The sequence below is a fragment of the Coregonus lavaretus genome, assembly GCF_964263955.1.
Source record: "Coregonus lavaretus genome assembly, chromosome: 3".
Taxonomy (NCBI): Eukaryota; Metazoa; Chordata; class Actinopteri; order Salmoniformes; family Salmonidae; genus Coregonus; species Coregonus lavaretus.
Window position 1 is genome coordinate 41,912,734 of NC_139990.1, and position 16,648 is coordinate 41,929,381.

At 50.3% G+C, this 16,648-nt stretch overlaps 1 protein-coding gene across 1 annotated transcript in view; it reads left to right on the forward strand.

The window, feature by feature from the left end:
• The window catches only part of deptor (DEP domain containing MTOR-interacting protein), an 82,451-nt gene that overhangs the window by 53,795 nt on the left and 12,008 nt on the right, over positions 1–16,648 (forward strand). Inside the window, exon 8 of the mRNA XM_084157742.1 lies at positions 9,252–9,322. Within this exon, the coding sequence (XP_084013868.1) occupies positions 9,252–9,322 (71 nt within the window). The remainder of the gene's footprint in view (positions 1–9,251; positions 9,323–16,648) is intronic.

Sequence of the window (16,648 nt, forward strand, 5' to 3'; positions counted from 1 at the left end):
CAAAATTGGAGTGTTTTGGATACTCAGCTAAGTTACTAGTAGCAGCATCACACTGACAGAACCAGCCTGTTCTGGACTGATATCTGTACTAAAGACTAGTTCCTACAGCTACCTGACCTCTGACAGCTTGAGTCTGGGGAGAATCACACAACATGGTGCAGTCACAGTGTAGTGGAACATGTCATGATAATAATATAATAATAATATGCCATTTAGCAGACGCTTTTATCCAAAGCGACTTACAGTCATGTATGCATACATTTTTACGTATGGGTGGTCCCGGGGATCGAACCCACTACCCTGGCGTTACAAGCTCCATGCTCTACCAATTGGGCTACAGAGGATCTGTCATACCATCTCATGGCTGCATTATCTGAAGTGTACAATCTGTGGTTTGACCCTGTAGTCTTCTATCCTGTGGATCAGACTTCTGAACTGTTCTCAGTTTTGCTGTCTGTTAGCCTACAGATATCCAGGCTCTAGTCTTGGATAGGAGACTGTGTTTCAGATATCCAGGCTCTAGTCTTGCATAGGAGACTGTGTTTCAGTTATCCAGGCTCTAGTCTTGGATAGGAGACTGTGTTTCAGATATCCAGGCTCTAGTCTTGGATAGGAGACTGTGTTTCAGATATCCAGGCTCTAGTCTTGGATAGGAGACTGTGTTTCAGATATCCAGGCTCTAGTCTTGGATATGAGACTGTGTTTCAGATATCCAGGCTCTAGTCTTGGATATGAGACTGTGTTTCAGATATTCAGGCTCTAGTCTTGGATATGAGACTGTGTTTCAGATATCCAGGCTCTAGTCTTGGATATGAGACTGTGTTTCAGATATCCAGGCTCTAGTCTTGGATAGGAGACTGTGTTTCAGATATCCAGGCTCTAGTCTTGGATAGGAGACTGTGTTTCAGATATTCAGGCTCTAGTCTTGGATAGGAGACTGTGTTTCAGATATCCAGGCTCTAGTCTTGGATAGGAGACTGTGTTTCAGATATCCAGGCTCTAGTCTTGGATAGGAGACTGTTTCTATCTAAGACTGCTGATAAAAAGATGGAAAACATTTTATGCTTTAGCTGTGAGTAGCTGTGTGTAGCTGTGTGTAGCTGTGTGTTAATGCTAAGTATGAGATTCCCTGTCTTCGGAACATTGGGTTCTCCCATTTCTCAAAATGAGAGAGCAGGGTGTTGAAAGCGGCTGTTGAAAGTTGTGTGTGTGTGTGGGTGACAGGGTTTGAGGCCAGGGTTAGGTCAGGGGAAAGTAGTTCGTAAACGTTTCATTAGCTGGTGTGCGTGCGTGGATATTTCAGGTTAGCCAAGGGGGAGTCCTGCTATTTTCTTTCTGTTGAACTCTCTCCTGAGCTACCCTCACCTAGAACATGAGTTGAGAAATGGAAAGTGTGTGTGTGTGTGTGTGTGTGTGTGTGTGTGTGTGTGTGTGTGTGTGTGTGTGTGTGTGTGTGTGTGTGTGTGTGTGTGTGTACAGTACGAACCATATGACCCAATAAGGGCTGATCTAGCTAGAGCTGTAACAGGGGGAGTAGCCATTAGTTGGCAGTCATCCACACAGACACATACTCACTGTGGGACAGCTGGGGACTTACGCCAGCAGGCCAGCCTGAGGTGCTGCACGCCCCACTGAGACACAGGGTCTGTTTATACCGTCGCACAGCACCAGGACAGAGAGACTGTTTATACCGTTACACACAGCACCAGGACAGAGGGACTGTTTATACCGTTACACAGCACCAGGACAGAGGGACTGTTTATACCGTTACACACAGCACCAGGACAGAGGGACTGTTTATACCGTTACACAGCACCAGGACAGAGGGACTGTTTATACCGTTACACACAGCACCAGGACAGAGGGACTGTTTATACCGTTACACAGCACCAGGACAGAGGGACTGTTTATACCGTTACACACAGCACCAGGACAGAGGGACTGTTTATACCGTTACACAGCACCAGGACAGAGGGACTTTTTATACCGTCGCACAGCACCAGGACAGAGGGACTGTTTATACCGTTACACACAGCACCAGGACAGAGGGACTGTTTATACCGTCGCACAGCACCAGGACAGAGGGACTGTTTATACTGTCGCACAGCACCAGGACAGAGGGACTGTTTATACCGTCACACAGCACCAGGACAGAGGGACTGTTTATACCGTCGCACAGCACCAGGACAGAGGGACTGTTTATACCGTCACACAGCACCAGGACAGAGGGACTGTTTATACCGTCACACAGCACCAGGACAGAGGGACTTTTTATACCGTCACACAGCACCAGGACAGAGGGACTGTTTATACCGTCGCACAGCATCAGGCAGAGGGACTGTTTATAACGTTACACACAGCACCAGGACAGAGGGACTGTTTATACCGTCGCACAGCACCAGGACAGAGGGACTGTTTATACCATCACACACAACCCCCCACTGTGACAAATCCCAGCAGTCAGCACCATGGCAACGGAGCAGTGGTCTCTACTATGGCCGTAATGAAGGAGTTGTGACAGCTGGAATAAAAATACCTTGTCACTACATTACACCATGACACAGGCTCTTGCCCAGAACAATACACAGCTTATTCACATACTGTTCATTCACAACATGGACGTTTTTATCATATCTGATACACTCCTCTTTTACAACCAACTCACACTTGCACATGGAGGTTGGCATGCATATTTTGACTTGCTACTAAACGCTTACTAAAGTGATCAGATAAACAAAAGCAAATGTTAGTTTGTTCAACTCTGATCCTCTCAACTCCTCCTCAGCCTTTTGGTGAATTACTAGCTTTTCACAATTCAGATTAAAAGGTTTAGTTATATGTTCGTGTTCTCTCTCTATGTTGTGAATTGTGTACATTTAGTTTTAAATAGTCAGCAGACGTATGGAGGAGAGGAGCTGAAGGGGCAGAGTGGCCCTATACAATTGTTCTGGAATACACAGGAAGTGTTTGAATCAGATTCTTGGAAAAGATGTGAAGTGTTTTACTCAGTAAGTCCCAAAAACACTGGGAGATGAGGGTGAGACATTCAGGCAGCTGCTCTCAGCTTCCTGCCCCAAGAAGTCTGACAATAACTGCTATTTTTCCTCTATAGCTATAGCTGAGCCTTAGTGACTCAAATAGATGTTGAGGAAATGTATGTGATTACAGTGTGATTGACAGCACTTGACAATACAATGACCACTTATGTTGGATTTATGTTGAACTTTATAAATCCACCAAGGTCCCGATCCAGATTTCTTTCAATCATTTAAATATTTGTCACGGTTTCGGCCGAGGCGGCCCCTCCTCCTTGTTCGGGCAGGTTTCGGCGGTCGTCGTCTCCGGAGTACTAGCTGCCACCGCTCTATGTTTCTTGTTTGATTGGTTTTGTCTGTTTGTCACACCTGTTTTGTGTTATGTCTCAATTAGCACCCTATTTAGTTTCCTTGTTGTTAGTTAGGTGTTGTGTGTAATTGTTCCATGTCGTGTTGCTGCGCTACATGTATTTTGGTGCGCTATTTTGTGCTTTCCTCCTTGTTTGTGTTTTAGGAGTAGATTACGCACTTGTTGATTGCGCCCGTTTGTATACGCCTGTGTGCGCTTTTCTCGCCTCCGGGCTGGTTTTGGATATTTATTGTGATATCTACTAAAGTATTTTTGTTGGACTTTACTTCTGCCTCCTGCGCCTGATTCCACACCACACCTACCATAGCAACTCCTGACAGAATTACACACCACATATGGAATCAGCAGGAGCACCCACCGACATCATGGAGGAGCGTCTTCGCGGTCAAGAGGATCGAATCAACCAGATCGGGCACGCCTTGGACCGCGTAATGAACACCCTCCATCGATGGGAAACCAGCGGGGTACCCACACCCCCACCTATCGCACCATCACCATCGGACAGCCCGCCCGTCCAACTACCGGAACCCAGTGGGATTCGGCTCTCGCTCCCGAGGGCGTACGACGGCACCGCTGCCGGGTGTCAGGGGTTCCTATTACAAGTGGAACTCTACCTTGCCACCATACACCCGGCGCCCTCGGGATACGAGAGCGTTTCCGCCCTCATCTCCTGTCTCACCGGCAAGGCGTTGGAGTGGGCCAACGCCGAATGGAGGGGAATAGACGCCGCCACAGTCACCTATGCGGAGTTCTCCCGCCGCTTCCGTGCTGTCTTCGACCATCCACTAGAAGGGAAGGCGGCGGGGGAGCGTCTATTCCACCTCCGACAGGGGATGAGGAGCGCTCAAGAGTTTGCGCTGGAGTTCCGGACTCTAGCGGCCGATGCAGGGTGGAATGAGAGGGCCCTCATAGACCACTTTAGATGTAGCCTTCGGGAGGACGTCCGCAGAGAGTTAGCGTGCAGGGATACTACACTAACATTTGACCAGCTGGTGGACATGGCCATTCGGCTGGACACCCTGCTCGCGACCCGCGGACGTCCCAGGTGGGGGCCTCCCATTCCACCCTCCAGCGCCTCCGAGCAGAGCCCGATGGAGCTTGGAGGTGCTGGCGCTAGAGGGAAGAGAGGAAGGAACCCGAGGGGGGCAGTCTCCTGCACCAACTGTGGCCGCGGAGGGCACACCGCGGCTAGGTGCTGGGGAGGGTCCCCTGGTGAGGGAGATGGCAGGTCACACATTGGGGAGTCCTCCCAGGTGAGTAGGCGCCCTACTTACCCAGAGCTTTCTGTCGTACACATTACATTACCTGTTTGTTTCCCACAGGTTGCACCTCGTTCCCAGCATAAGGCGCTAGTCGATTCAGGCGCAGCTGGGAATTTTGTAGATCGTAAATTCTGTGTTAAGTTAGGGATTCCCCTCCTTCCAGTCGATAAACCCTTCCCTGTACATGCCTTAGATAGTCGTCCGTTAGGATCTGGGTTAATTGGGGAGGTCACGGCGCCACTTAGGATGATGACGCAGGGGGGTCATGAGGAGACGATTCAACTCTATCTGATCGACTCTCCTGCGTATCCGGTGGTACTGGGGCTTCCCTGGTTGATTACCCATGATCCTACGATTTCGTGGCGAGAGAAGGCTCTTAAAGGGTGGTCTGCTCAGTGTGAGGGGCTATGTCTGGGTGTTTCCGTAGGGGCGACCTCGGTGGAGAGCCCGAACCAGATGCCAGCACTGCACATTCCGCCTGAGTATGAGGATTTGGCACTCGTGTTTAGTAAGACCAGAGCGGCAAGGTTGCCACCTCATAGACAGGGGGATTGTGCGATAGACCTCCAGACAGGAGCTGCGCTCCTGCGGAGCCATGTGTATCCTTTGTCACAGGAGGAGAAAAGGGCAATGGAGACTTACATTGCCGAGTCTCTGAGACAGGGATACATACGGCCCTCCACTTCTCCCGCGTCCTCGAGCTTCTTTTTTGTGAAGAAAAAGGATGGAGGTTTGCGTCCGTGTATTGATTACCGCGGTCTCAATCAGGTGACTGTGAAATATAGTTATCCACTCCCGCTGATTGCGACCATGACGGAGTCATTACACGGGGCACGGTTCTTCACAAAATTGGACCTCAGGAGCGCATATAACTTGGTGCGCATTAGGGAGGGCGATGAGTGGAAGACAGCATTTAGTACTACCTCCGGCCATTACGAGTATCTCGTCATGCCATATGGGTTAATGAATGCTCCATCAGTCTTCCAATCGTTTGTAGATGAGATTTTCCGGGACATGCAGGCGCAGGGAGTAGTGGTGTACATAGATGATATTCTTGTGTACAGTTCTACTCGGGCCGAGCATGTAGCCCTGGTGCGCAGGGTATTGAGGAGACTGTTGGAGCATGACCTGTATGTCAAAGCCGAGAAATGTCTGTTCTTTCAGGAGTCAGTCTCCTTTTTGGGTTACCAGTTGTCTACGTCAGGGGTGAGAATGGAGGTGGACCGAGTGTCCGCCGTGCGTAATTGGCAAACCCCAACTACGGTTAAAGAGGTGCAGCGGTTCTTGGGTTTTGCGAATTACTACCGAAGGTTTATCCGGGGTTTTGGACAGGTGGCAGCTCCCATAACGTCTCTCCTTAAGGGGGGTCCGGTGCGCTTGCAGTGGTCGGCTGAGGCGGACAGGGCCTTTGGGAGACTGAAGGACCTGTTTACCTCGGCTCCGGTGCTGGCGCACCCGGATCCCACTTTACCCTTCCAAGTAGAGGTGGACGCGTCTGAGGCCGGTATCGGGGCAGTTCTTTCACAACGGTCCGGCACACCACCTAAGCTCCGCCCCTGTGCTTTTTATTCTAAGAAGCTCAGTCCGGCGGAGCGGAATTATGACGTAGGGGACAGGGAGCTGTTAGCCGTAGTACAGGCCCTAAAGGTGTGGAGGCATTGGCTTGAGGGGGCTCAGCACCCTTTCCTCATTCTGACCGACCACCGTAACCTGGAATACATTCGGGCAGCTAGGAGACTGAATCCTCGCCAGGGTCGATGGACTATGTTTCTCGCCCGGTTTGTGTTCAAGATCACTTACATCCCTGGGTCCCAGAACGGGAAGGCAAATGCCCTGTCCCGGCGGTATGACACGGAGGAGAGGTGCGTGGAGCCCATTCCCATACTACCGGAGTCTTGTCTGGTGGCACCGGTGGTGTGGGAGGTCGATGCGGAGATCGAGCGGGCATTACGCACCGACCCTAGCCCTCCACAGTGTCCGGTGGGTCGGACGTACGTCCCGCTCGAGGTCCGGGATCGGCTGATTTATTGGGCTCACACGTCCCCCTCCTCTGGACATCCAGGTATTGGCCGGACAGTGCACTGCCTTAGTACGAAGTACTGGTGGCCAACGTTAGCCAGGGATGTGAGGGTTTATGTCTCCTCCTGCTCAGTGTGTGCCCAGTGTAAGGCGCCCAGACACTTGCCCAGGGGTAAATTACAACCCCTGCCCATTCCACAACGACCCTGGTCTCACCTCTCGGTGGATTTTGTTACCGACCTTCCCTCCTCACAAGGGAATACCACCATCCTGGTCGTTGTGGATCGGTTCTCGAAGGCCTGTCGTCTCCTTCCCATGCCGGGTCTTCCTACTGCCCTACAGACCGCTGAGGCTCTATTTACTCACGTCTTCCGGCATTACGGGGTACCCGAGGATATAGTGTCTGATCGAGGCCCCCAGTTTACCTCCAGAGTCTGGAGAGCCTTTATGGAACGGTTGGGGGTCTCGGTGAGCCTTACCTCGGGTTACCACCCGGAGAGTAATGGGCAGGTCGAACGAGTCAACCAGGATGTGGGTAGGTTTCTGAGGTCATATTGTCAGGGCCGGCCGGAGGAGTGGGCGAGATATGTGCCCTGGGCCGAGATGGCACAGAACTCTCTCCGCCACTCCTCCACGAGACTAACCCCTTTCCAGTGTGTGTTAGGGTACCAGCCGGTTCTGGCACCTTGGCATGAGAGCCAGATCGAGGCCCCTGCTGTGGATGAGTGGGTGCGGCGCTCGGAGGAGACGTGGAACGCTGCACACGTCCATCTGCAGCGAGCCATCCGTCGACAGAAGACGAGCGCCGACCTACACCGCAGTGAGGGGCCAGTGTACGCACCTGGAGATCGAGTCTGGCTCTCAACCAGAAACCTGCCCCTCCGCCTGTCCTGCCGGAAGCTGGGTCGGCGGTTTGTGGGGCCTTTTAAAGTCCTGAGGAGATTGAACGAGGTGTGTTACAGGTTACAACTGCCCATTGATTACAAGAATATTAACCCCTCGTTCCATGTGTCTCTCCTCAGGCCGGTGGTAGCTGGTCCACTCCAGGACTTTGAGATTGAGGAGACTCCTCCGCCCCCGTTGGACATCGAGGGGGCTCCGGCGTACACTGTTCGGACCATCCTGGATTCGAGACGCCGGATGGGGGGTCTCCAATATCTCGTGGAGTGGGAGGGGTACGGTCCGGAGGAGCGGTGCTGGGTGCCGAGGAGGGACATTCTGGATCCGTCCCTGCTGACCGAATTCCATCGTGGTCATCCTACGCGCCCTGCTCCGCGTCCTCCTGGTCGTCCCCGAGGCCGGGGGCGGCGCACGGCTGGAGCCGCGCGTCAAGGGGGGGGTACTGTCACGGTTTCGGCCGAGGCGGCCCCTCCTCCTTGTTCGGGCAGGTTTCGGCGGTCGTCGTCTCCGGAGTACTAGCTGCCACCGCTCTGTTTCTTGTTTGATTGGTTTTGTCTGTTTGTCACACCTGTTTTGTGTTATGTCTCAATTAGCACCCTATTTAGTTTCCTTGTTGTTAGTTAGGTGTTGTGTGTAATTGTTCCATGTCGTGTTGCTGCGCTACATGTATTTTGGTGCGCTATTTTGTGCTTTCCTCCTTGTTTGTGTTTTAGGAGTAGATTACGCACTTGTTGATTGCGCCCGTTTGTATACGCCTGTGCGCGCTTTTCTCGCCTCCGGGCTGGTTTTGGATATTTATTGTGATATCTACTAAAGTATTTTTGTTGGACTTTACTTCTGCCTCCTGCGCCTGATTCCACACCACACCTACCATAGCAACTCCTGACAATATTCTGTGATTGCATTATAATTCCCCTCAGCAATTTTATTCAGTTTTACTCCGAGGTCTAATCAACCCTCTGATCTACTTGTGATTTGATGATGCCAGTCAATGTGAGTGCCTAGGTTACGTGAGGACAGAGCCTCTCTATCAATGAAGAGGAGAATGCTGTCTGGTATCTGTCTCACTCCTCTATGAGATGTTGATTACTGCTAGCACTAACTTTGCTGATAACCTATTTTTTGAGGAAAGGTATACTTACTACGACTGTGATATGTGGTTGTCTCACCTAGCTATCTTAAGATGAATGCACTAACTGTAAGTCGCTCTGGATACGGACCCACAAACACGGACCCACACACACGGAATGTCTTAAAACCAGCTCAAGGAAACAGGAAATGGTCTCCCTCGAGGCACGGTCATGTGACTGCATGCTGTCCTCTTTTCTTTTAAACAACAGCAGCCATGGTGTCTTCCTCCTGCACACAGGACAGCCATGTTGTCCTGCTCCTGCATACAGGACAGCCATGTTGTTCTCCTCCTGCACACAGGACAGACAGCCATGTTGTTCTCCTCCTGCACACAGGACAGCCATGTTGTCCTCCTCCTGCACACAAGACAACTTGATAAGACTATAGCTACTGCTGCTGCATGAGGATTGTTCTGCAGTGTGTGTCATGACATTCCTTATCCTCCCCACCTCCTGGGGGTGTCCATACTGACAGTGTGAGTGTTTACAGTGTGTGTCTGTGTGTCAGTACTTACAGTGTGTGTTTGCCTTGCAGTGTTGAAGAGACAAGTGAATCCTGAGGAGCTGCAGACCCCAGGAGGCCCCTACATAAAGAAGACATTCACAGTACGTCACACACACACACACACAGTCCGACGCACACACACACACACACACACACACACACACACAGTCCGACGCACGCACGCACACACACACAACACACATGTCATGACACACCCAAGCCATAGACTGTTCTCTCTGCTTCCACACGGCAAGCAGTACCAGTGCATCAAGTCTGACAACAACATGCTCCTGAACAGCTTCTATCCCCAAGACATAAGACTGCTAACAGCTAACAGAATAGCTACACAGACTATCTGAGTTGACCCTTGTGTTGTATTTTATTTTTGCACTCTATGCACTCTCAGGACTCTACACACTGACACTCCAACACACACAACATGCACACACATTTATACTGACTACACACTCATACTCACATACAATCATCATATACACTGCTGCTACTCTGTTTATCATATATCCTGATGCCTAGTCACCTTACCCCTATACATATCTACCTCTATCACTCCAGTATCCCTGCACATTATAAATATGGTATTGAACTGATCCTGTATATAGTATGCTTACCCCTATACATATCTACCTCTATCACTCCAGTATCCCTGCACATTATAAATATGGTATTGAACTGATCCTGTATATACACTGCCTTCAGAAAGGATTGATTTATTCTACATTTTGTTGTGTTACAGCCTGAATTCAAAATAGATTAAATATATATTTTTTCTCGCACAATAACCTATAATGACAAAGTGAAAACATGTTTTTAGACATTTTTGCAAATGTATTTAAAATGAAATACAGAAATATCCCCTGAGTCAATACATGTTAGAATCACCTTTGGCAGCATTTACAGCTGTGAGTCTTTCTGGGCAAGTCTCTAAGAGCTTTGCACACCTGGACTGTAGAATATTTGCAGATTATTGTTTTTTAAATTATTCAAGCTCTGTCAAGTTGCTTGTTGATTATTGCTAGACAGACATTTTCAAATCTTGCCATAGATTTTCACGCCGATTTAAGTCAAAACTGTAACTAGGCCACTCAGGAACATTCAATGTCGTCTTGGTAAGCAACTCCAGTGTAGATTTGGCCTTGTTTTAGGTTATTGTCCTGCTGAAAGGTGAATTTGTCTCCCAGTGTCTGTTGGAAAGCAGACTGAAGCAGGTTTTCCTCTAGGATTTTGCCTGTGCTTAGCTCTATTCCGTTTTATTTTAATTCTAAGAAACTCCCTAGTCCTTGCCGATGACAAGCATACCCATAACATGATGCAGCCACCACCATGCTTGAAAATATGAAGAGTGGTACTCAGTGATGTGTTGGATTTTCCCCAAACATAACGCTTTGTATTCAGGACATAAAATACATTTATTTGCCACATGTTTTCACGTTTTACTTTAGTGCCTTATTGCAAACAGGATGCATGTCTTGGAAAAGGTTTATTCTGTGCAGGCTTCCTTCTTTTCACTCTATCAATTAGGTTAGTATTGTGGAGAAACTACAATGTTGTTGATCCATCCTCAGTTTCTCCTATCACAGCCATTCAACTCTGTAACTGTTTTAAAGTCGCCTTTGGCTTTATGGTGAAATCCCTGAGCGGTTTCCTTCCTCTCTGGCAACTGAGGAAGGACGCCTGTATCTTTGTAGTGACTGGGTGTATTTGTCATGAATGTCTGTGTAATGCGGTAGGCCAGAGTCAAGTGCAGGACACAGAATTAAATGAAAATCTACTTTACTGAATAGTAAAGAAACAAGCAAAACCTCCAAACACAGGGAGGAGCAAACCCGCTCACAAACGACACTCGTAACAAACACGCACAACACACAGTGGGGGCGAACAGGTTAAATAGGGAATGACATAATACTATAATGGGAAACAGGTGCGCAACACTAGACAACAATCAGGTGAACATAGAAACATAAAACATAAGACACCGGCCTCGGGGACGGCCAGGAGAACGCGGCGCGGGGCGAGTCGGATGATCTCAATGGAACTCTCTCAACAAGGAGGGATCGAGGATATCCCTCCTAGGAACCCAGCATCGCTCCTCCAGACCGTACCCCTCCCACTCCACGAGATACTGCAGGCCCCCCATCCGACACCTCGAATCCAGGATGGAACGGACCGAGTACGCCGATGCCCCCTCGATATCTAGTGGGGGCGGAGGAACCTCCCGTATCTCAGATTCCTGGAGTGGGCCAGCTACCACCGGCCTGAGGAGACACACATGGAACGAGGGGTTAATGCGATAATTAATAGGAAGCTGTAACCTATAACATACCTCGTTCAATCGAGCTGATAGCCTAACACACACTGGAAAGGAGTGAGGTCAGTTGAGGAGTGGCGGTTGGAGTTTATTGCCATCTCTGCCCAGGGTAGGAAAACCGACCACTCCCCTCGCCGGTCCTGGCAATACGACCTCAGAAACCTACCCACCTCCACCTGCCCGTTACTCTCGGGGTGAAAACCTGAGGTAAGGCTAACCGAGATCCCCAACCGTTCCATGAACGCCCTCCAAACCCTTGAGGTGAAATGGGGACCCCAATCAGACACTATATCCTCAGGCACCCCGTAGTGACGGAAGACGTGTGTAAATAGGGCCTCTGCAGTTTGTAGGGCCGTAGGGAGTCCGGGCAGAGGAAGGAGGCGACAGGACTTAGAAAACCGATCCACAACGACCAGGATGGTTGTGTTCCCTCTGGAGGGAGGGAGATCAGTCATAAAATCCACCGATAGGTGGGACCACGGTCGTTGTGGAACGGGTAGGGGTTGTAATTTCCCTCTGGGCAGGTGTCTAGGAGCCTTACACTGGGCGCACACCGAGCAGGAGGAAACATAAACCCTCACGTCCTTAGCTAAGGTGGGCCACCAGTACTTCCCACTAAGACAGTTCACTGTCCGACCGATGCCAGGATGACCAGAGGAGGGTGACGTGTGAGCCCAATAGATCAAACGATCGCGGACCTCCAGCGGTACGTACACACGACCCTCTGGACACTGGGGAGGAGTGGGGTCGTTATGCAACGCCCGCTCGATGTCCGCATTAACCTCTCATACCACCGATGCCACCAGACACGACGCCGGAAGTATGGGAGTGGGCTCCACGGAACTCTCCTCCGTGTCATACAGTCGGGACAGAGCATCTGCCTTAGAATTCTAGGAGCCTGGCCTGTAAGAAAGGGTGAAAACAAAACGGGTTAGAAACATAGACCACCTTGCCTGGCGAGGGTTTAACCTCTTCGCCGCTCGGATGTACTCCATGTGGTCAGTCAAAATGAGAAAAGGGTGTTTAGCCCCCTCAAGTCAATGTCTCCACGCTTTCAGGGCTTTGACCACAGCCAACAGCTCCCGGTCCCCCACATCATAGTTGCGCTCCGCCGGGCTGAGCTTCTTCGAAAAGAAAGCACAGGGGCGGAGCTTGGGTGGCGTGCCCGAGCGCTGAGAAAGTACAGCACCTATCCCAGCCTCGTGTGCGTCCACCTCAACCGTGAAGGCCAAGAAGGGAACCGGATGAGCCAGCACTGGAGCCGAGGTAAACAGGTCCTTCAGGCAACTAAAAGCCCTGTCCGCCTCAGCTGACCACCGCAGACGCACCGGTCCCCCCTTCAGCAACGAGGTAATGGGAGCCGCTACCTGACCAAAGCCCCGGATAAACCTCCGGTAGTAGTTGGCAAACCCCAAGAATCGCTGCACCTCCTTCACCGTGGTTGGAGTCGACCAATTACGCACGGCCGAAATGCGGTCACTCTCCATCCTCACCCCAGACGCGGACATGTGGTACCCTAGGAAGGAGATGGACTCCTGAAAGAACAGGCATTTCTCTGCCTTAGCATACAGGTCATGCTCCAACAGTCTTCTAAGCACTTTACGCACCAGGGACACATGCTCGGCCCTTGTAGTGGAGTATATAAGGATGTCATCAATATACACCACTACCCCTTGCCGTGCAGGTCCCTGAAAATCTCATCCACAAATGATTGGAAGACTGATGGAGCATTCAATAACCCGTATGGCATGACAAGATGCTCATAATGTCCAGAGGTGGTACTAAATGCCGTCTTCCACTCATCTCCCTCCCGGATACGCACTAGGTTGTATGCGCTCCTGAGATCCAATTTTGTGAAGAAGCATGCCCCGTGCAATGATTCCGTCATACTAACTATCAGGAGTAATGGATAGCTGTACTTGATGGTAATCTGATTTAAGCCACGGTAATCAATGCACGTGCGTAAACCACCATCCTTCTTCTTCACAAAAAAGAAACTCGAGGAGACAGGTGAAGTGGATGGCCGACTGTATCCCTGTGTCAGAGATTTGGTGACATATGTCTCCATAGCCGCCCTCTCCTCCTGAGACAAAGGACACACGTGACTCCGGAGAAGTGCAGCTCCTACCTGGAGATTTATCACGCAATCCCCCGGACGATGGGGTGGTAATTTAGTCGCCCTCTTTTTACTGAAGGCGATAGCCAAATCGGCATACTCGACAGGAATGTGCATAGTGGAAACCTGGTTTGAACTTGCCACTGTAGTTGCCCCCAAGGAAACTCCTACACACCTCCCTGAACACTGACCGGACCATCCCTTGAGAGCCCTCTGTTGCCATGAAATCGTGGGGTCATGAATGGTTAACCAGGGAAGTCCCAACACCACAGGATACGCAGGAGAATCAATCAGATAGAGGCTAATCCTCTCCTCATGACCCCCCTGCGTTCTCATCAGAAGTGGAGTGGTGACCTCCCTGATTATGCCTGACCCGAACGGGCGACTATCTAATGCATGCACAGGGAAAGGTTTATCAACAGACACAGTAGGGATCCCTAAACTACGAGCATACTGGCGATCAATAAAATTCCCAGCCGCGCCTGAATCTACGAGCGCCTTATGCTGAGAATGGGGGGAAAATTCTGGAAAAACAATATCAATACACAGATTAGCAACAGGAGGCTCTGGGTGAGTCGGGTGCCTACTCACCTGAGACGGTCGACCAGTGCCCTGCCTGCTGCCTTCGACCTCCTGAGGACCCTCCCCAGCACCGACCAGCAGTGTGTCCTCTGCGGCCACAGTTGGTGCAGGGGACGGTCCCTCTCCCCGTCTCCCTAACCGCAGCACCTCCGAGCTCCATGGGGGTAGACTCGGAGGTGCTGGGGGATGGAATGGACGGCCCCCGATCAGAACGTCCGCGGGCTGCCAACAGATTATCCAACCTGATGGACATGTCCACCAGTTGGTCTAGGTTGAGATCGGTGTCCCTGCAGGCCAGCTTCCGACGGACGTCCTCCCTTAAGCTGCAACGATAATGGTCGATCAGGGCCCTCTCATTCCATCCCACGCTGGCTGCTAAAGTTCTAAACTCCAGCGCAAACTCCTGCGCGCTCCTCATCTCCTGTCGTAGGTGGAACAGACGTTCACCCGCCGCTCTCCCCTCTGGTGGATGATCGAAGACCGCCCGGAAGCGGTGGGTGAAATCCTCGTAGCGGACAGTTCTTGAGTCTATTCCTCCCCACTCGGCGTTGGCCCATTCAAGCGCCTTCCCCGATAGACAGGAGATGAGGGCGAACACGCTCTCGTATCCCGAGGGCGCCGGGTGAATGGTGGCCAGGTAGAGCTCTACCTGGAGGAGAAATCCCTGGCACCCGGCAGGTGTACCGTCATATGCCCTCGGGAGCGAGAGCCAAATCCCACTGGACCCAGGTGGTGAAGTGGTGACCAGTGTTGTAGGTGGTTGAGTGGTTGGAGATGGTGACGGGATACCACCTCTCTCCCATCGTTCCATCGTCTGGAACACTCGTTCCATGGTGACACAGAGAGTCTGAATCATCAACTCTTGAAGTTGGACTCGTTCCTCCATTGTCTCGGTAAATCTGGCTGTTCCTGCTGACTCCATAGGTGTGCGTGTTTCTGTCATGAATGTCTGTGGAATGCGGTAGGCCAGAGTCAAGCGCAGGACACAGAATGAAATGAAAATATACTTTACTGTATAGTAAAGAAACAAGCAAAACCTCCAACACAGGGAGGAGCAAACCCGCTCACAAACGACACTCGAAACAAGTAACAAACACGCACAACACACAGTGGGAGCGAACAGGTTAAATAGGGAAGGACATAATACCATAATGGGAAACAGGTGCGCAACACTAGACAACAATCAGGTGAACATAGAAACATAAAACATAAATCGGCAGCAGCTAGAATTCCGGTGACGACGAACGCCGTAGCCTGCCCGAACCAGAAGGAAGGGCAGTCTCGGCAGAATCCGTGACAGTATTGATACACCATCCAAAGTGTAATTAATAACTTCACCATGCTCAAAGGTATATTCAATGTCTGCTTTTTATTTCTATTTTGACCCATCTACCAATAGGTGCCCTTCTTTGCGAGCCATCAAATAAAATATTATTGGGCACATGCGCCGAATACAACAGGTATAGACTTTACAGTGACATGCTTACTTACGAGCCCATTCCCAACAATGCAGAGTTAAAAAGTAAGACAAATATTTGCTAACTAAAAAAGGAAATAGTAACACACTAAACAATAATGAGGGTATATACAAGAAGTACCAGTACAGAGTCACTGTGCAGGGGTACGAGGTAGTAATGAGGCTATATACAAGGAGTACCAGTACTGAGTAAATGTGCAGGGGTACGAGGTAGTAATGAGGTTATATACAAGGAGTACCAGTACTCAGTCACTGTGCAGAGGTACGAGGTCGTAATGAGGCTATATACAAGGAGTACCAGTACTGAGTCAATGTGCAGGGGTACGAGGTAGTAATGAGGTTATATACAAGGAGTACCAGTACTGAGTCACTGTGCAGGGGTACGAGGTCGTAATGAGGCTATATACAAGGAGTACCAGTACTGAGTCAATGTGCAGGGGTACGAGGTAGTAATGAGGCTATATACAAGGAGAACCAGTACTGAGTCAATGTGCAGGGGTACGAGGTAGTACTGGTCCTCCTGGTATATAGCCTCATTACTACCTCGTACCCTTGCACATTGACTTAGTACTGGTCCTCCTGGTATATAGCCTCATTACTAAGTCAATGTGCAAGGGTACGAGGTAGTAATAAAGCTATATACAAGGAGTACCAGTACTAAGTCAATGTGCAGGGGTACGAGGTAGTAATGAGGCTATATACAAGGAGTACCAGTACTAAGTCAATGTGCAGGGGTACGAGGTAGTAATGAGGCTATATACAAGGAGTACCAGTACTAAGTCAATGTGCATGGGTATGAGGTAGTAATGAGGCTATATACAAGGAGTACCAGTACTAAGTCAATGTGCAGGGGTACGAGGTAGTAATGAGGCTATATACAAGGAGTACCAGTACTAAGTCAATGTGCATGGGTACGAGGTAGTAAT